We start from the raw sequence: 20,756 nt of genomic DNA on the forward strand, positions 1-20,756 counted from the left end.
GTCCCTGGCTCAGACCTCACTGCCTTCTGGGGACAGCTGAGCCCGAGCCCTCCCTGACGACAGGGGCACAATGACAACCCCTCCTTCGTAAGAGCGTAGTGGAACCACTACAGACCTGGGAAGCTGGAAGGAACCTGGGTGTCACGTAGGCCACAAGTTTGAAGGGGAACCTTACTTAAAAAGCAGATACAGACTTTGAGGTAACCTCGTGGAAAGGTCCAGTCTTATTTCCCGTGCCAGACAAGACCCTTTACCTCTCTAGGCCAGGAAGGATAGCCGAATGTGGCTTTCCTTCCTTCCGTGCCAAGGACAGGGACTGGCCCCAGAGCTGCATATACCTCGGGTTCTCATGGGGACAGGTTGGGACAGACCTCAGGTCCAGCACCCTGAGGATGCAGCAGCTGAACTCAGGCCCCGGCCGTCTGAAAACCTAGCGTCTGCCAGCCACAGCCCGGGCTTGGCACTCTCAGATGGCATCCTGACTGAGGGATGCCGCCCAGGGCAGATGCCTGTCCCCAGGCTGGCTCTGAGAAAGCCAAAGAGTCCCCATGTCCCCACAGAAGCCGAAAGGGCAGCACAAGTGTTTCGGAGCATCCCCACTGGGGGGGTGAGAGCACCCCAGGCCCTTCCTCACTGACTGGCAGGTGGGGTGTGGGGCAGACAGGCCCCTGCCCCAGGCCCCGTGCTCACCAGCCACCGCTCCCCCCACCCAGGCCTGCAGAGACTTCTTGGAACTAGCGGAGACACACAGCCGGAAATGGCAGCGCGCCCTGCAGTATGAGCAAGACCAGCGCATCCACCTGGAGGAGACCATCGAGCAGCTAGCCAAACAGCACAACAGCCTCGAGCGCGCCTTCCGCAGCGCCCCCGGCCGGACAGCCAACCCCACCAAGAGCTTCAGCGAAGGTGAGTGGGTGACGGCCACCAGCCTGGGCCCCATGCTCAGGGCTGCTCGGCCTCTGTTCATCCAACCTATGCTCTGTCTACTGCTCGTTTTTTGGTGGTTTTTTTTTTTAAGATTTTATTTATTCATGAGAGACGCAGAGGCAGAGGAAGCAGCAGGCTCCTGGGGAGCCCAATGCAGGACTCGATCCCAGGACCCCGGGATCACACCCCGAGCCAAAGGCAGACACTCAACCGCTGAGCCACCCAGGCGCCCCGTCTACTCCTCCTTCGGCCAGCTGACTCTGCTTACGCAGCCTCTGCCCCGATGCACATGCCTCTTAACGTGCCCGCATCTGGGCCTGCCTGTGTGCTGGTGTTTCCCACACCCACCACCAAAGGGCAATTATCTCTCTGCATTTAGGCTCCAGTTCTCACAAGAAAAGTCCAGTGAGCCTAACTCCCTCTGTGGCAGGGCTGCCCCGGCGCCAGGTGGCGGCCCACCTAGGCTTGGGCAGGGGGTGACAGGCCCGTCAGAAAGGGAAGCGAGACACTGACCAGCATGTTGAGAGATCGGGGGAGGCTTCCAGGAGGGAGGCCTCTGAGCCAGAGCGCTGAGCAGGACGCTCATTCGAGGAAGGGGAGCGAGGGCAGCCATAGCCAGGTTAATGCAGACCAGGTGACTGGATGACTGGAGTGGGGAGGGGACGAGGGGGCCTTGGGAGGCAGGGTCCAAAGCGGGGGGCACCCTTTGGGCTCTGGACTTCCTCAGGCAAGTGAGTGAGTTCACAGAGTTGCAAACTGAGGCAGCGGTTTCATGTGTGTCTCTAGGAAGCCTCTTAACTCCCAAAGGAGAAGACAGTGAGGAAGATGAAGATACTGAGTACTTCGACGCCATGGAAGACTCTACATCCTTCATTACCGTGATCACTGAGGCCAAGGAGGACAGGTGCGCTCTCCAGGCAGGGCCGGCCGCCCAGAGGGAGCCTCTCCCCCGTAGTTAGCCTTTCTCGCCTCCTTCTTCTTAGGCTCCACATACTCTCTGCACTTGGGGTTTCAAGTCTTGCTTCACATTATATTTTGATTCAATTTATCCTGTTCTTCCTTACATCCAAAATGCCCACAGAGAATTTGAATCAGGGTGTGACTTTAAGTGGAGGTGGAGGCCGGGGCCTTGGCGGGATCCAGTTCCAGCCAGCTGGCTGGGGTCGGGGCCTGGAAGGCCTGGAAGGCACTGCGCCTTCTTGCCTCGGAGCTGGGGCAGTCCCCACCACTCCCTCCACCACGCCAGCATTCCTGAACATACAGGACATGCAGGACGTCCCTCTTATTTTCTATTTCTAAGCCTTTCATTTTTTTCATAAAAGCCTCCTCTTTCAGGATGCTTCTAGATACACATTAGAACACAGTGGTAACTGGGACATTGTTGTCAGACTCTGGGATCCTCGGGAAGTGCCCATGGGTGGGACCATGCAGCTGGGGGCCAGACCCACAATAGGGAAGAAGCTGGAGACCTGGGTGGCGGGTTGGGTCAGAAGGCAGCACCCTGGGGCTTTGTGGAGATTTGCTCTACTTAGGAGTTGCCTCATTAGGCTCTTCTCATTACTTTGCTCAGGCCCTAACAGTAGAAGGGTGGTGAGTGGCAGCCCTGAGGGACACAGAAGTGGCCGATGGGCCCCACCAGTGTCTGGGGCCCTTGCCGTGGCCTGGGGAGGAGCTGCTGCTCCAAGTCCTGGGAACGGTGACATAACTGCCCACTGCCACCTTCACCCATGGGGCCAAGCAGAGTCAGAGCCTCTCATGCTCACCTGTGGGTGTACCCTGAGGCAGGGCACTCAGCACCTCATGGACAAGGGACTACAGGCTTCCCAGTGGCTTTACCCCTTCCCTCCCCCCCTACATCTGTTCTGCTGTCCATCACAACCCACACTGCCTTCCGTGGGCTCCCTGAAGCCCAGTCCAGGGGAGGTGTGGGAAGAGGGCAATTAAAACCCCTGGCCACACATTTTTGGCCTCTATGGACTGACGCATCACCACCCCCATGTCCTGGTTTCTTTCTAACCCCTCATGAAGTTTCTAGTCCGATCAACAGCGTATTTCCAACTCAATCACGGCCCACTTCCCAATAATATTTCAAAATTTGCTTATATTACTCTCAAAATGAGCTGGACTTGGCTATTCTGAATTTCCTTTCACTTTATTACCCAGCAATGTCACCCTCTTGGGCCCCTCTGGCTCCCTGCCCACCTCTCCCAATCCTGGAGTCCCCTGGGGCCTGGGCTTTGTGTCCTCCTTTGCACCCCCATCCAGGCCACCTTCCACACCTCAGCCAACAGCCCCAGGCCTCTCTGCTGCCACCCGACCAGCAAGTAGGTGACCCCTGTGCTCAACACTCTTCACTGGTTCCCTAGCCTCCTGACACAGCCGCAAGGCTCAAAGTGCCACCTTCCCTGGTTGTTAGCCACTCTGGGCTGCGGCTGGGGCTTCTGCCAAGGGGGCCCCTTGCCCTAATGCCCCAGTGAATTCTCCCCATTTCCTGAGACCCTGACTGCCAAGTGCCTGTCCCTTGCCCCAGCTGGCCCAGGTGCCCTGTCCTTGGGCCCCTCAGCCATAGCACCCCCGTCACTGCTCTGGCCAACCATCTCACCATAAGTATTTGCAGGCACAGGGATGTATCTGACCCACTTCCTGCCCTTCTGGAACCCAGGTCTAGTGCGAGAGTCAGACCAGCAGACAGTGGGGACACAGCAGGGCCTGTCTCTGATGGAGGGGGCTGGGAGGTCCCTAGGCAGCTCTGCCAGAGGAAATGGCCACCCCCAGCTTCATCCAGGACCTGGGTCAGCCAGTCCCAGGAGGGGGCTGTATGCAGAGACTTCGGGCCACTTTGCTGAAGTGGCTCCTCCTACGGGGCATCAGTGCATGGGAGCCCCTCCAATCACTGCCCCAGGCCTTCAGCCCAGTTGAATGTCCCAAACAGGAGATGTCCCCTTGGAGAAGCAGCCCTGGGGTGGGGCGCCCCTTGCACCTCATGAGGGGTCTGGCTAGGTCCCCAGGACGCCTCAGGATTTGTAAATAACTTGCCTCCCCTTTTTTGTGTTTCTTCCAGAAAAGCAGAGGGTGGGACCACAGGCTCAGTGGACTGGACCTCATCAGACAATGCAAGTGAGGGGAGACCCCAAGTGTGTCTGGAGGGCAGGCTGGCACCGTGGGCTCTGGGCCCCTGGGGGTGGCCTCGGTGCCCTGGCTGCCCACACCCTGGTCTGACCGGTCGGGCAATCAGCCTGCTGCTGCGCCAGCAACTCGCCAGTGGCCAGCTCGGTCCTCGGACTGCACTGGGTGGAGGTAGGGCCAGGGCTGGAGGGCTGGAGGGGCGCCCCGGCCTCCGCTAGCAGCCGCATTCTCTCTGGCAGGTGCTAGATGGCGCCTCGCTTGTGCCCAAGGGCCCCCCCAAAGTCAAGAGGCGTGTCCGCATTCCTGACAAACCCAACTACAGCCTTAATCTCTGGAGCATCATGAAGAACTGCATCGGCCGGGAGCTCTCCAAGATCCCCATGCCGGTACGGGCTGGGGCCGGCAGCCGCAGCAGGCTCCGCGGGCTCTTGGTGTGCGTGGGGGAGAGGTCCTGGCCTCTGAGAAGTACAAGCAGCCCAGGTGTTATTTTCTTAATGACACCGGAGGAGCATGTAACAAATGATCAAATCATGTTCAACGACGTTGCCAAAATCCCCCTGAGAACAGAGGTTTCAGGCTCTGGGGGAAGGAGCTAAGGGGGGGCGTGGGGACCCCCAGAGAGCACCTCTGCCCCTGGCAGGGCTTCATAGTATCCTGGCTGGCCCATCCTCGTAGAAGGAGGCAGCAGGGCTGGGCCGTCCCCTGTGCCCAGAGTGGTCTCTGGTGCCCATGCCAGTGAGGTCACACAGTGAGGGTAGAGCTGGCCTCCTCGTGCCACCAGGCTGCGATGGCATCTCCGGGGAGGAAGAGCTTTGGGTTCCGGCCAGACTTGGTTTCACTGTGTGCCCTGGGGCCAAGCCCCGTCATGGCTATGGCCTGTGTGTCCACATCTGCAAAGCGGGGAGGGTCACAGAGGCCACACGACAGTGTCTGGGTCGTCCCTGTCCGAGGCCAGGATGGGGGGCCACCTACAGGAACTTTACCAGAAACCCAGCAGAACAGCTCAGAAGGAAGACCCCCTCATCCACCCACCCATCCACTCACTGACTCTGACTCTGCTGACCAAGTCAGAAACGCGGGCGTCTGTGGCATTCCCATCCTCGGAGGGGAGAGTGACAGTAACCACCAGCGCCAGGGTACGAGATAGAGCAGGTCAGAAAGCGGTGAGGCTGTGGAGAAACTGAGGCCGGAGGCGCTGGGGAGGAGCGTGCAGGGAGCAGTGGGTTGGAACAGGGCTTTAGAGCAGAGGAAACTCACGGTGAAAGCGCCCCCTAGCAGCGGTGCCCCCGACACCGGAGCCAGTGACGGTGCCTGCCGACCTGGGGCCGGAGCCGCGCCTGACCCCTGCCTGTCCGCAGGTCAACTTTAACGAGCCCCTGTCCATGCTCCAGCGGCTGACGGAGGACCTGGAGTACCACCACCTGCTGGACAAGGCGGTGCACTGCACCAGCTCGGTGGAGCAGATGTGCCTGGTGGCCGCCTTCTCCGTGTCCTCCTACTCCACCACTGTGCACCGCATCGCCAAGCCCTTCAACCCCATGCTGGGGGAGACCTTTGAGCTGGACCGCCTCGATGACATGGGCCTGCGCTCCCTCTGCGAGCAGGTGAGCTCGACTCACGCTCCGCTGATCCACTCCAGCCAGGCCCGCGCCCGCGGGGCCGAGCCAGTCAGCAGCTGGGGACAGGTCCGGGGACACGCCATCTGTCCCAGGACAGAGTCAGGGCTGGTGTGCAGGGCAGGGGAGGCCCCTCTCCTTGCTAGGAACCATGCAGCCATCGAGGGATATGTGTCTGGTGCTGTCGGGCAGTTCAGGTGGACCAGAGCGGGGGAGGTGGCAGGCAGAGGGGAGCCTGGTCAGTGATGGTGCAGGCTTAGAGTGTGAGGAGCTCCTGGGGTCCAGAGGTCCTGCTGTGGTGGGGGCAGGTCAGCTTGCCCTTATCCCTTCTCCATGCCTTCCCTACAGAGATGTGTATTCTCACGGGGCGGAGCCAGAACTGGGCCCTGAGGTCTGGGAGCCTCAGCAGTGGCATCTCAGCCTGAGCTTTGGCGCCCTTGTCTGAAAAGGGGTGACTCTGTTGGTGCCTCCCCTGCTGCTGGGAGGACCCAATTGGGTGCTGCATGAAGGCATCCAACATAGAGCTTCCCAAGTGGGCTGCTGGACATCAGCTGTGGGCCACTCACTGTTCTGGGCTTGGGACAGAGCTCAGAAAACAGACATTTCATGGCCAAGTGGCTAGTTTAAAAGGCGTGCTCCGGCTGCAGTGTAGCACTACAGGAGGGCGGTGGCCGTGACACACCAGGGCATGTGGGGGGCAGAGCACAGGCTGCTTAGAAAGCAGAGCCTGGGGATCTGCTAACTCTTTAGATGTGGGGTGAAGGAAGAGGGAGGGAGGCAAAAGAAAGCAGCAAGGATGAGCCTGGCGTTCTGGGCCTGAACTCCTGAGTGAATTCACTTCTTCACCGAACAGAGTTGACCCAGTGCCCCCAAAGTACCAGGTGCTGAGCAGACGGGGTGCCTGTTCTCCTGAAAGGGGCCGTGAGGAGCAGGTGCTGCGTGTGACGGATGGTTCTGGCTCCTTTAGAGAGCTGGCTGAAGTTGAGAGGGAGAAAGGAGCACAGGCCAGAGAGGAAGTGGGCAGGCAGCCTGAGGCCTCCGGTTTCACTGTGTGTGGCAGGTAGAGGAGTCTTGTGACACCTGACTTATTTTATGGGACCCCCCCGGCTGCCACAGAGAGTAAAGCCTGCAGCCGCTTTGCACCACCCACTCTGGCCTGGTGGGGGATGGGGCGGGTTCTAGATGTATTTTGAAGAAAACACAGCCAGGATTTACTAAGGATTAGAGGAGGAACACAAGAAAGAAGGCCAGGGATGACTCCGAAGCATCTGGTGTGAGCAGCTGTTATGACGTGTTCATCAGCCTGAGCAGGAAGCCATGACGCAGAGCTCCAGGCATGTGCTTGGGTTTGCCAGTGTGGAGGGCTCTAGGGCACTTAGGCCTTGGCCGTGGGCGACAAGGAGTGGTTGGTAGGTCTGACTTGTGCTTCTGAGGCCAGGGAGGAAGTGAGGTGCCACTTCTGGTGACAGGAGACAATGAGAGATACAGGTGGGCACGTCAGGCAATCTGGTCAGTCCAAACAGCCACTTGAGTGGAACATCCGGTGGGCAGCTGGAGGGCACAGCTGGGCCCAAGCCTGCCTGAGGCCGAGCAGCAAGGTGCCCTGAGGAGTGAGGAAGCTGGGGGGAGGCTGAGCCCTAGGACCCTACCACCAAAGGAGCCATGGAGATGAGGAAGAACAAAGAAGGGGGGAAGCGGATAGGGGAGCACCGGCAGGTGAGGCAGCAGTAAGGGGTGCCCAGTGCCAGAGTAGAGTGGCGAGGGGCAGGGCTGTGCAGAGCTTGCTGCAACACCGTCCACACCCGGGGCAGGCAGGCCGCTGAGGTAGATTCCCGCTCTGGAGCCTTGCTGGCCTGGAGGGAGGAAGGAAGTTAGAATGGCTTCCCTGGCCTGGCCCCCCCGTGCAACACAGCACAGTAGATGCAGCCCTTTGCAGATGAGTGGGGCAGCTAACTAGAGAGTGGGCACAGTAGCCGTCAGCACAGCCTGTCCCAGGGGCCTCCTTGAGGCCAGGCTCTGTTGTTCCCCCCCCATTCAGAGCCCAAGTCCAGCAGAGAGAAGCCTCGGCCCTCTTCTCCTGACCACAGCAAACCCAGGACCGCCCCGACTGGTCCCACTACCACACTCTTGCTTTTTCACTCAAAGCACCATCCTTCCTGGGGGCTGCTATGAGTCTGTGGTCCCTAGAGGAACAGGCAGGCCTGCTCCCAGAGCCAGGGAGCCGGTCGTGCTGAGCACGGGGCAGGCTGTCCCCCCAGCTGGTTGGGGAGCAAGCCTGGGCCCATGTCCAGTAGACGCTCATGTCCTGTGGGTCTGGTCTCAGGTGAGCCACCACCCACCATCAGCTGCACACTACGTGTTCTCCAAGCATGGCTGGAGCCTCTGGCAGGAGATCACCATCTCCAGCAAGTTCCGGGGAAAATACCTGTCCATCATGCCGCTAGGTGAGCTGGAGCCCTGTGCTCTCCAAGGACAGAAAGATGTTCTGGATAAGGGGGAGGGTTTTACCAACCCAGAAGCCAGCTTGGGGCCTCCATGAGTGACATTAGTCTCTCCGCAAATCGGCTTCCCACCTCCCTGGCCTATGTCCTGTCTCCAGTCTACATGAATACTGCTTCCAGTTGTCAGGACCCTGGGACTGTGGGCAGACGGGTTGGCTGGGGCCTAGCATGGTGAGCCATGACCTCTGACCCTGTATCTGACTTCCAGGTGCCATCCACTTAGAATTCCAGGCCAGTGGGAATCACTATGTGTGGAGGAAGAGCACCTCGACTGTGCATAACATCATTGTGGGCAAGCTCTGGATAGACCAGGTCAGGAGGGTGCCCTCAGGGAGGGGCATGTGGCCTAGAGGTGGGCCGCTGATGACTACCCTCCCTCACCAGACAGGGGACATTGAGATCGTGAACCATAAGACCAAGGACCGGTGCCAGCTAAAGTTCTTGCCCTATAGCTACTTCTCCAAAGAGGTAGCCCGGAAAGTAAGCATGGCCACCCCTTAGGATCTTGAGGGGGAGGGGTGCTAGAGTGGGGTGTGTGCCTATGCTGATCCTGCCAATGTCCACAGGTGACAGGAGTGGTGAGTGACAGTCAGGGCAAAGCCCACTACGTGCTGTCAGGCTCGTGGGATGAACAGATGGAGTGCGCCAAGATCGTGCAAAGCAGCCCCAGCAGCCCCAGCTCGGATGGGAAGCAGAAGACAGTGTACCAGACGCTGCCAGCCAAGCTGCTGTGGAAGAAGTACCCACTGCCGTGAGTGGGGCTGCAGGGCGGGTAGAGAGCAGGCAGGGAGCGGAAGCTGGAGGCAAGGGGATAGAGGGCAGGCAGGGGATAGCATCCAGCCAGATAAGGGATGAGTGGCAGACACTGGGGTGGAGACGGAGGTTCTGTCCACATGTAGGCAGAGGCCGTGTTCTGCAGCTGACACCCCCATGTGGGAGACAGACACCCAGGTATAAGTAAGCATGGCCATATCAAGTGGTAGCAAGTCCTGTGAAGGCTTTAAACCGGCTGGTAAGGACAGAGTCAGTCCCACAGTCCAAGGAACAAAAACCAAATGCAAGAAACAGAAGACTATAAAAAATGGTACGGCAGGTTCCAAAGAGAGCAAAACAGAAGTTTTACAAAGGAAAAATTAAGTAACTGAACTTGAGAACCCCCATTAGGAAGGTTGAATAGAATCCATCAACTGAATATAGGTCAGCTAAAGAGACAAGACCTGGAAAAGACAAAAAGCTAACAGAGAGAAAGCTCACCACCAGGGCCCTGAGTGAGTCCCTGGAGCAGCAGCCCTGGGAGTCCAGAATCTCAGGAAGACCCCTGGGGTGGCTAGCCACACATCAGGCTAGTGAGCAGAGTCTAGCAAACTTCTAGTCAGAGTCCAGGAGGAAAGAGACCAAACTGCAGGGAATCTTCCACACCAAATCTATAGTAGAAATGCTGAAACTAAGTCAAAGAGGAAGTATGAAGCAGCCAGTTGTGAAAAAGACACGTGTGACTTTCTGTGGAGTAGCAGAGTGACAGCTGTGTCTCCTCCACCTCCGCGATGATGGAGGCTTCGAGACGGCTGAATGAGACCTTCCACGTGCAGAAAGACTCGCTGACAGCGTACAGTCATACACACCCAGCGAGAACACCTTTACAGAATTTTAAAGTATTTTATTTTTAAAGTATTTTATTTTCAGACATATAAAAACTCACGTTGCCACCAACAGACCCACATTAAAGGATACATCTCCTGTGGAAGGAAAGTGGTCCCAAATGGAAGCACTGAGTTGTATGAATGAAAAAAGAACCAAAACTATGTGAACCTAAGTGAACAGTAACTAAACAGGAATGGTGATGATGTCTTGTGGAATTTAGACTCTAAACATAAAATATAACTATGTGATCACTTAAGTCAGAAGAGGGATAAATGAAAGGAAACTTCTCAAAGGCCTTTGCACTACCCAAGAAGAAGGTCAAGAAGGTATGTTAACTTTTGGCTGTGTGAAGGCTGCTTGTTATAATTCCCAGAATAATCATTACAACAATGTTTAATTGAAATCCCAGAAGAAAAAGAAAGACAAAAAACAAGGGAAAAGAAAGAGAAATAATTAAATAATGCAGCTACATTTCCCAGAATAAGAACAAAGAGATGGGAGACCTTGCGTTGAAGAGCCTGTAGGGTTTCAGACACCAGAGGTAAAAGCTTTCACCCAAACCATACTACAGTGAAAATTTAAAATGCAAAGAAGATTCTAATGGCTTCCAGAGAGGAATGCAAGAAGATTACAATGAAGGATTAAGAATCAGACTGACAAATCAGAAAGATCAACATCTTTCAATAGCCAATGTCTGGAGTAATATTTTCAAAGTAGAAGAAAACAAAATTAGAAGGTTAAGATTTTTATCCAGCCAAACTATCATTTAAATGTGAGAACATTAACAACAACAACAGAAAATGTCATCAGGCAAACAACCTCAGAAGGTTTGCCACACAAAACCCACAATGAAAATGGTATTAGGAAAAGCATTAAAAAGAAAAAGAGAAAGCATTTTATTTATTTGTTTTAGAGAGAGAAGGAATGAGAAAGAGAGTGAGTGGGGGTGGGAAGGGTGATGGTGGAGGGAGGGGAGGCCGAGGAAGAGGCAGAGACAGAGAATCTTAACCAGGCTTCATGCCCAACACTAAGCTGACCCGGGGCTCGATCTCATGATCTGAGATCGTGACCTGAGCCAAAACCAAGAGTCCATGCTTAACCAACTGAGCCACCCAGGTGTTCCTAGTACTTTGAAAGGGGGAGAAAAAAAATCCAGAAGCTGCTTTACTAAGACCACAGTAGAAGAGAAAAAACTCCCATACTAATCCAGAACTTAAGATGTAGATAATGTTAACATGACAGGGTCTGAGGAGAGTAGAGACGGCATCAAGGAATGTGAAGGATCACTATGTTCTTATTAGAAGGAAGAGACAAATATGTTTAAAATAGTAAGAAAAGATGAAAAGAAAAAAGGACAAATAAAAACAGTAAATCAACACAGTAGGAATAGGCCCAAGCATAACAAATAAAAACAGGTGAAACTCACTAGTCAAAAAGCAAAATACTGAGTGGATTTTTTTTTTTTTTAAAGATTTATTTGTTGGGATCCCTGGGTGGCGCAGCAGTTTGGCACCTGCCTTTGGCCCAGGGCGCGATCCTGGAGACCCGGGATCGAATCCCACATCGGGCTCTCGGTGCATGGGGCCTGCTTCTCCCTCTGCCTGTGTCTCTGCCTCTCTCTCTCTCTCTCTCTGTGTGACTATCATAAATAAATAAAATTTAAAAAAAGAGATTTATTTGTTTATTTATTTATTTATGAGAGAGAGAGAGAGAGAGAGAGAGAGAGAGGCAGAGACACAGGCAGAGGGAGAAGCAGGCTCCATGCAAGGAGCCTGATGTGGGACTCGACCCCAGGTCTCCAGGATCACGCCCTGGGCTGCAGGCGGCGCTAAACCGCTGTGCCACCGGGGCTGCCCTGAGTGGATTTTTAAAAATCCAAATACATGCACCTTCTAAGAAATGTCAAAAACAAAGACATGCAGAGGTTGAAAGTAAAAGACATCATGGGAATACCTAACTGAAAAAACTGTAAGAGCTATGTTAATATCAAATAAAATAGACTTTAATAAGACAAAAGCATCATTAGGGATGGAAGAGTTGCTACATGACAAAAGTTTGAGTTCTTCAGAAAATATGAGTTTCACTATGCATGTGATGAAACAGCCTCAAAAATACACAAAGCATATATTGATAGTAAAGGGAGAAATTGATATATCCATTACCACGATGGGAGACAGAGAGACTTCATTACACCTTTCCCACTTGTTGATCAGTCAAATGCAGAGTGGGGCTGGGAGGCGAGGGGATCAACAAGCATCTGAGGAGATCAAAACAGCACAGGATATCTACATACCTGCAGTTGTATCAGAGACTTTTTACTTTTTACCCCAGTAGACACCAAATGTATATGAAGATCTATTGTGTATTGAACCTTAAAGAAAGACTCAACAGATTTAGAGGGTAGCATACAGACAACATCTACAATAAGACAACTAAGTCAGAAGTTATGAACAAGATGACAGAAAGTCCCCACATGTTTGGAAAAAATTGTTAAGTTGCTAAATAATGCATGGGTAAAATAATAAATTAGAATGAAAAATTTAAAATACCTAAATTGGAGCACCTGGGTGGCTCAGTTAGTTAAGTGTCTGCCTGCAGCTCAGGTCATGATCCCAGGGTCCTGGAATCAAGCCCCAAGTCAGGCTCCCTACTTAGCGGGGAACCTGCTTCTCCTTCTCCCTCTGCTTGTTCTCTCTCTCAAATAAATAAAATCTTACCATAAAATACTTAAAATTTAATGAGAATAGATGTAACAAAGGTGATGCTTCATAGGAAATGGATTGCCTTAAACAGGCATATATAAACTCGTTCATTTTGAGACTTTTTTTTTCTGAGTTTCTAATCTAAGAAATTAGAGAAAGGTCAACATATAAACCAGAAGAAAGAAGAAAGACTTTGTATTACAAAGATGTTATCATCTAAAGAGTAGATCAAACAAAATCCCAACAGTGATTTTCATTGCTTGATATTATGATTTTTAAGTTTATACTGAAGTATAGAGAGCCAAAACATGTCTGAAGAACAACAGAGGAATAAGCACTAGCCCTATTCTAGATATCATGACTTATTTTGAAGCTGCAATAGAACAGTGAGCCCAGGGCACTTGGGTGGCTCAGTGGTTGAGCTTCTGCCTTTGGCTCAGGGCACGATCCCACAGTCCTGGAATCGAGTCCCACATCGAGCTCCCTGCCTGGAGCCTGCTCCTCCCTCTGCCTACATCTCTGCCTCTCTCTGTGTCTTTCATGAATAAATAAATAAAAATAAAAATAAAGAACAGTGAGCCTGGGAAACAGACCCATGGATATATATATCTTTGGTATGTAACAAAGGTGATGTGAGATCATGTGGAAAGATGGCATTGTTCCCTAAAAAAAATTAGGAAACTGGTTATCCATATGGAAAAAGATTAACTGAATCTCTTCCTGACATTATAATAGAAATTGACTCTACATAAAAGTCTTAGAAAAAGTATTAAGCCTGATTTGCTGTTAAACAATAAGTTAAACTCTAAGGAGAAAATACTGATGAGTTCTTTTAGTCCTTAAGGAAATAGATCTTTTTTTTTTTTTTTTAAATTTTTATTTATTTATGATAGTCAGAGAGAGAGAGAGAGAGAGAGAGAGAGAGGCAGAGACATAGGCAGAGGGAGAAGCAGGCTCCATGCACCGGGAGCCCGATGTGGGATTCGATCCCGGGTCTCCAGGATCGCGCCCTGGGCCAAAGGCAGGCGCCAAACCGCTGCGCCACCCAGGGATCCCCCTTAAGGAAATAGATCTTAAACAAGACACAGAACAGTACTGATGTACTGAACTATATTAAAATATTTTTTCATTAAAAGAAGTTTTGCTTATTAAGTGACAATTTAAAGTGAAAACACAATATATAAACTTGCAGAAGATAATCATAACACTTAATACCCAACAACAGATCAATATTGAGAATACATAAAAAAGTATTCAACCAAAGTTGAAAATAATAACTAAAAAAAAGTCAAGAATACCTAATACATGAATAAAGCAAAAGCAATCCGGAAGAAAAAGCCCAAGAGCCATGAGGAAGAATTTCACACAAGAATTAATACATGTGACCAGTCATCATATGAAAATGATCAACATCATTGGTAAACAGGGGAATGCAAATCAAAGCCACATGAGACCATCTTGCCTTCATTCAATTAAAGAAAAATTAAAAACCTGACAGTATCAAGTGTGGAAGAAGATGTAGATCCACAATATCTCTTACACATCGCTGGTGAGAATGTGAATTGGTGCCACCATGTTGAAAAGCAGGTTAGCCTTACCTCCTAAAGAAGCATGCCACGGACGCTATAGCCCAGCAATTCCACTCAAGAGAAATTCCTGCAAATGTACAACAGGAAACATGCATAATATTACTCCAAAGCAAAAACTTGTAAACAACCCAGATCTACCGAACGCATAACTGTGGTATTATTCACAGGAGGCAATATTACACAGTAATATTCATTCATTGAAACTAATGAACCACAGAAATATGCAACAATATAAATTTTAGTAATATAATAAAAAAAAGTCCGAGAAGGTTATTACATACATCATGATATTCTTTTTTATACGGTTAAAAATAAGAATGTAAATATATGTATATGAGTACACACACACACATACATGCACATTTAATACTATTTAAATATTCAATAAAATTATATTAAAAGGTAAGCAAGGGACTAATGAACCTAGGAGTCTTTCTGACAGCTGCCTGAGGAGGGGATAGATTGGTGAGTTTTCCATATGGTTAGATGTAGGTTTTGTCAGGATTCTACCTTTTGTTTAGAGGTTCTTCTGGTGGTTAAGTTGCATTAATACAAGCGAGGCATGCAAGGGCCAAGAAAAAGAGGGTGTCACATAAAAGGGGTCATGACTAATCCAAAGCTGTACACCTGACGTTCAAATAAGGTGAACAAAAAGGAAAAAAAAAAAAAGACTTAAATCCAACATATCAGTAATCACATTAATTACTCTCATTACAGGTATGAGATTTCAGATAAGTTTTAAAAATCCAACTATACCTGGTTTATGAGAGATACATCTAAGTAAGAAAGTGAAAAAAGACTGGAATAACAAGTTGGAAAAAGATATGTTCACAGAAATAAACAAAAGCTGCTGTAGCTATATTAATGTTGCAAAACAGACTTTAAAACAAAAGGTAAGACAGGAGCTAAGAAGGACATAATGATAAAGGCTCAGTTCACTAAGATGAGCTTTAAATCTGAACGTATCCTGTGCTTAAAAAACATATCCTCAAAATATTAACAGCAAAAGTTGGCAGAGAGACAAGGAGAAAGGGATTAATTTACAACCAAAGTAGGACATTTTAACAAAACCCTCTTAGTAATGGCTAGAAACAAACAAAATAAAGAGTTTAAACCATAGAATCTACTGGACAACTGTAGGAAACATTCTCTGCAGGTACACATGGAACATCTGCAAAAACTGATCATACACTGCGTCTTCCAGCAAATTTCAAAGAACTGAGATTATGCCAGTATATTGTCTGTCTCCAAGGCAATTATACTAGAAATAAAGGTGACTAGAAAAAAATCCCCAGATGTTTATAAATTCAAGAAATGTACTTCCAACTAATCCACGGATGTAAGAAGATACGGTGGACATCAGAAAATGTAACTGCATAAAGGGGCAGGGACTCTAAAGGCAAACTCAGTAAAGCAGAGAAACCTAAAAGAGAGTCAACAAAATTTCACCTTCAACCAATGAAGAGCGTGGAGGCACCTCGCCAGGCCTGCAGAGTGGGCAGAGGCGCGCGTAACCAACCTCACAGATGTGAAGGGAGGACATCGCCAGTCCCAGACGTGAAAAGCATTAGTGGTGAGATTAGAAACAACTTCGCATTGATCTAGTTGAAAAACTGGTGGAAATGCGCTGATTTTCAGGGGAGTAGAATGTAGCAAAACTAGAGGCAGGTGCGTGGAGCGGGCGAGGTAGGGCCAGGGTAGGAGGGAGGAGCGAGGCGGGAGCAGCGGGCGGGGCCGTGCAGGTGCAGGGCGCTCACCCCCGCGCACCCCGGCTCACCCCCGCGCACCCCCCCGCTCACCCCCTCGCTCATCCCGGCTCACCCCCCCGCTCACCCCGGCTCACCCCCGCTCACCCCCTCGCTCACCCCGGCTCACCCCCCGCTCACCCCGGCTCACCCCCGCTCACCCCGGCTCACCCCGCTCACCCCGGCTCACCCCGCTCACCACCCCCCCCCCACCCCGCGCAGGGAGAACGCGGAGAACATGTACTACTTCTCGGAGCTGGCCCTGACCCTCAACGAGCACGAGGAGGGCGTGGCGCCCACCGACAGCCGCCTGCGGCCCGACCAGCGGCTGATGGAGAAGGGGCACTGGGACGAGGCCAACAGCGAGAAGCAGCGGCTGGAGGAGAAGCAGCGCGTGTCCCGGCGCCGGAGGCTGGAGGCCTGCTCGCGGGGCTGTGGCGCCGAGGAAGGTGAGGCCGGGCGCAGGCCGAGGGAAGGTACCCCGGGGCTGGGGAGCGGCTCCTTCCTGGAAGGAAGGGAATGGGGCGCGGAGGGGTGCCCCGGGGACAGGGAGGGGGACAGGGAGGCGGGGCATGGGGAAGGGGGTGGACCAGGAAGGAGGCCCCCGCCCACCCCCCGCCCGCCCATGTGCCCGTCCAGCAGAGAAGGAGGCCGATGTGTACATGCCGCTGTGGTTCGAGAAGAGGCTGGACCCGCTGACCGGGGAGACGGCCTGCATGTACAAGGGCGGCTACTGGGAGGCCAAGGAGAAGCAGGACTGGCACATGTGCCCCAACATCTTCTGAGCGCCACCTCTCCTGCAAATACAGGCGCCTGCACAGCCTGGTCCACCTCTTCTTTAATGCACTCAATTTAGTACTCAGTGGCCCTCCCCCCAAACCTTCCCACCCTCGCCTTTTTTTTTTTAACACTTTTTTGGGGCTCCCACCTTGGAAGGAGGAAGTGCTGATCTGCATTCTCTTCAGCCCCCAGGTGCTCCGGGTCACCGGAGCCCCTTCATTGTGGACTTGGGTCCCAGTGGGACCCCAGCTCCCAGTTACCACAACTCAGGCAGGCTGGCCCGAGTCCTGGGCTGCCCCAGTCACCAGCCCCACCCAGGGAAGGCACTGGCTCCTCCTGAGGAGCCACTTTTGACTTTTTTAGAAAAAACTATCTCCATTTCTTTCCAGCCAAGACGTTTAGTAAATATTTTTAGTACAACACTTAGCAGACAACTTTCTAAGTGTGCTTTCTTGCCACAAATGTGTCCTGGCAAGAGCCCCTTCTTTTGAAGACATCAGGAAGCCAGACCCCTTTGAGCAGGGAGCATTTTGTAGCTCGACATAGCAGGGCCATGTTTGTGTCACGGCTGCCCAGTCACTGGGAGCACGGACTCCACAGAGAAGGGAACTGGAGGGGCCACCTGGCCCAGGAGACCACAGGTCAGTTGTCTCTGGAGCTACAGCTGCACCCACTGTGGGGGAGGAGGCACTGAGGGGCCCCCACGTAGATTTGAGGGCAACAGCCCCTTGCCTAGCCTTGGCCACGTGAGGGCTGCTCCCTCGCCCCAGAGGCCGGGATGGGCTGGGGGGCAGGGCCTGCAGGTGCTCCCCACCCCAGAACCAGGCCCCAAATCAGCAATAAGAACACTCGGCTCAGCCTGGGCTAGTGCCCCCAGGCACCAGAGACCCAGTGTCCCGCCTCGGCCTCAGGCACCTCCGGAGTGCCCATCTCCACACCCCCTGAACTCCTTATTTGCCTGATTTATATATATATGAGATATATTAATATATAAAAAATAGCTATTTTGCTTAAATTTCTATGGTATGTGAAAGTTAAAAAATGATGAAGACAGGGTGCACTCCTGTCTGAGTTTGGCCCTCCTGTCAGCTGTGCCCCGCCCTCTCCTCGGATCCCCTTCCAACGGCTCCTTTCGATTGGTGGGGGGACTGGGCCAGTATAGCCACTGTCCCGGCCCTTCAGAACCCCCACTCCAACCCCTCCCATTTAAGTTTGGTCCTGAAAATTCATCACAGGGGTTTTTTTCTGTATACTCCAGGACTGGTTTTGTTTTTATAAGAAAACAAAAGTGAAAACACCAACATATGAAATGCCTTAGGGTGCCCACTCAAGAGGCAGGGCAGGCAGGGTGGGCGGGTGGCCCCACCAGGCCTGCAAGTAGAGCTGTGCAATGTACCTCTTCTCACACTGTGAGGGAGCACCTTCTGACCGGTAATAAAAACCTTGGATTTGTTTTCCAAGGACCTGTCCCTGAATGTGTCTGTGACTGGGTGGATCAGGGCTGATGCAGAACAGGTGACAGCCTATGAGGCAGCATGGGGGCAGAGCCTGGGACTTTGTTCTGCTCTCCACTGAGGCACGCAATGGAAAGTTGATCTGAATAGGGAGGGAAAAGAGGGTGGAAGACCTGTTGAGACAGGGTCTGGGACAGGAAGGCTGCAGAGGGCAGAGACAGAACTTAGGGGAAGGCTCACAGCTTTGCCTGGGGCTGTCTGGGGCCAAGCCAAGGCACCCACCGTGCTCTTCTCTCGTGCTCTTGTGCTCTTCTCTCGGAGGGAAGCTCACTTTGGTGAGTTCCAGGGTTACTCAGCAACCATGACCTGGAAGGCTTTTGTTGTCCCAGGTTGCTAAGCAACTCAGATCACTAGCTCCCAGGTCTGGCCAAGAGCACCTGGGCCTGGCCCACTGTGAGGGGGCTTTCCACTGCCAGTGCTTCCAGGTGAAGGATGGGGTCGGGGCAGGGCACCACAAGAGCATTGCAGCCAGGCTCCAGTCTCCTGCCCTGAAGCCCCAGTGCTGTGGGATCCAAGGCTGCCCCTGCACAGCTCCTTCCTTACCAGGGCCTTGCTTTCCCACCTGTGGGGAGGCAGGCACTGTGAGTCCTGCAGCTCTCACTGGCCAGAGGTGCACGGCAGGTGAGGCAACCCCACGGTAAGCCTGAACACGGGACAGTGGAAGAGAGTCTGCCAAGGGAGAAGATGGACTACGTGGGCAAAGACCAGAGGTGACAAAAGCCAGGCCACTGAGATAAGGTGAGGGAAGAGCCTGGAGTGAAGTCAGGCAGAGCTCTGAACAGGGAATGACACCAGGTTGATGTTCTTGAACCCCTCTAACCTGATCACAGGAGATGAGCCTACACTCAGTCTATCCACCAGCCATCACTGAGTAGACAAGGTCATAGAAAAAAGATTCTGCACCATAGGCTATAAGGGGCCTCAAAATACATCTGATAAAAAGATGCAAAGACCTTCATAGATACAACTTTAAAATTTTACTCAATGATAGAGAAGACCTGAGTTAAAAGGGAAAACACCATCTTCCTAGATGGCCAGCTGTTGTTCCCAAATCTATAAATCCAACAGGATCCAAATCCAAATCCTATGAATATTTTTAAACACTTGAGTGGATGATGAAATGTACATGGGAGAGTAACTGAGCAATTCTTGAGAAGGTAGAAGACATGGACTTGATCTGCAGATACCCGAACATGCTGGAAAGCTATCATCAAATTGCTTCCTTTTTCTCCACTGCACATCTGGCACAGTGTGTCATACTATATATTTTATTCGTTTGTTGACTGCCTCCCCCACCTCACAATGGACTGTGAGCTTCATGAGAATAGGAATCGTGTCTGTCTTACACACTATAGCATCCCCAGTGACTGAGGAGATGATCTGTAAATAGGTGTTGAATTAATTCCAGGCCAGAAGGCCCAGCCAGAGCAAAAGCTTAGGAGGATACTCCCTAGAGCCACTGGGAAGTGCGGCTGCAGCAGCAATTGTGAGAGGGCCTCAGAGATACAACTGGAAATTGCTGAACCTAGGAGCCCAGGAAACTCCTGCTCCCACAAACGTGAGAGTCCAAGTCCTTGCTCCTGACAGACTGTGGGGGAGGAGGCCTGACGTTCCCTTACCCCCAGGGCTGGTGCTCAGCATGACATGGGTAAAGGACACCAGATAGAAAAATGTCAAAGTGTAGCAGAGAGACACCCCAATGCAGTTTCTGATTCTTCTTATGAAGCTGGCCAACCTGACTTCAACAACAAAACCTGGAAAAGACAGCATGAAAATATAATATGTATTTCAAGCACCTGGGTGGCTCAGTTGGTTAAGCTTTTGACTTCAGCCCGGGTAATGATCTCAGGGTCTTGGGATCAAGCCCTGCATGGGACTCCTCAGTGAGTCTCCCTGTCTCTCTCCCTCTGCCCCTCCCCTGCTCATACTCTCTCAAATAATTAAATCTTTTTAAAAAATAGAATTTTCAAAAATCTAAATAGCAAAGAAAATCCTGCCACATACCAAAGATTGATAACTCAGGTTGGTAAGTCCATGCCCAACTTAACTTAGGGCTACCACAGAAATGCAAGAATGGGTCAGTATTGGGAAGCTTTTTATTGTAAATCATTAATCAACCACCCTTGTGTAAAACTAGGCATGCTAGATAAAATTTTAAAATATCTTAAAAGCATCCATGAGTTGGAAAGAATATAAAGAATACTCGGGCCAAGTAGTAAATGACTGTAGAAACGTGGAAAGGTAAGAAGAGCTCTGAAGTCTGCTTTTCCCTCATAGCCAATGAACTTAAGTTTCAACTGCCTCAAATGACCTTCCAAGGTAGGGTATGTAATAGGAGATGTCCTCTATAAAGCTGGACTCCCGAAGGTGTATACCTTTGATATAATGAATCCAAAATCAAATACAGGAAAATTGTTTGTCTTAAAGATTAGTCCTAAGCACAGCAGAAAAGAATCCCCTAAGAATTTGTAATCCAGAGCAGACCCTCACGTAGTTTGGTTTTATAGCAAAATATATACTACCTGGATATCCAGTAAAACCTCTAGCAGAGAGTATAACATGGTCTCAAATTGGCAATGTCCCCAGAGTCACATGAGAGAAGCAAAGAAATCCTC

General features: G+C 51.5%; 1 protein-coding gene and 2 long non-coding RNA genes across 10 annotated transcripts in view; 1 reads left to right on the forward strand and 2 right to left on the reverse strand.

Annotated features, from left to right (window-relative positions):
* Positions 1-18,102, forward strand: part of OSBP2 (oxysterol binding protein 2) — a 194,947-nt gene extending 176,845 nt beyond the window's left edge. For 6 of the 7 annotated variants that reach the window (XM_072803248.1, XM_072803246.1, XM_072803244.1 and 3 more), the window contains 11 exons: positions 714-906; positions 1,714-1,831; positions 3,989-4,040; positions 4,293-4,439; positions 5,412-5,657; positions 7,993-8,113; positions 8,379-8,482; positions 8,555-8,650; positions 8,737-8,921; positions 16,070-16,296; positions 16,487-18,102. In XM_072803248.1, coding sequence (XP_072659349.1) covers positions 714-906; positions 1,714-1,831; positions 3,989-4,040; positions 4,293-4,439; positions 5,412-5,657; positions 7,993-8,113; positions 8,379-8,482; positions 8,555-8,650; positions 8,737-8,921; positions 16,070-16,296; positions 16,487-16,632 — 1,635 coding nt within the window. In that variant the 3' untranslated portion in view covers positions 16,633-18,102. The remainder of the gene's footprint in view (positions 1-713; positions 907-1,713; positions 1,832-3,988; positions 4,041-4,292; positions 4,440-5,411; positions 5,658-7,992; positions 8,114-8,378; positions 8,483-8,554; positions 8,651-8,736; positions 8,922-16,069; positions 16,297-16,486) is intronic. The other variant, XM_072803245.1, reaches the window with a different exon arrangement.
* Positions 1,124-15,839, reverse strand: LOC140619596 (uncharacterized). Of its 2 annotated transcripts, XR_012019470.1 has the most exons (5): positions 15,552-15,839; positions 14,112-14,169; positions 11,974-12,068; positions 5,098-7,522; positions 1,124-4,943 (listed from the first exon to the last, which is right to left on the reverse strand). It is a non-coding gene; the product is annotated as an uncharacterized lncRNA (long non-coding RNA). The 2 variants fall into 2 exon arrangements; XR_012019469.1 differs by having other exon boundaries at positions 1,124-7,522.
* LOC140619597 (uncharacterized) lies at positions 16,447-18,402 on the reverse strand. The gene is made up of 3 exons (XR_012019471.1): positions 18,322-18,402; positions 18,024-18,223; positions 16,447-16,644 (listed from the first exon to the last, which is right to left on the reverse strand). It is a non-coding gene; the product is annotated as an uncharacterized lncRNA (long non-coding RNA).
* Positions 18,403-20,756: the final 2,354 nt, after the last annotated feature.

Source organism: Canis lupus, chromosome 27 (assembly GCF_048164855.1).
Source record: "Canis lupus baileyi chromosome 27, mCanLup2.hap1, whole genome shotgun sequence".
NCBI classification, from domain to species: Eukaryota; Metazoa; Chordata; class Mammalia; order Carnivora; family Canidae; genus Canis; species Canis lupus.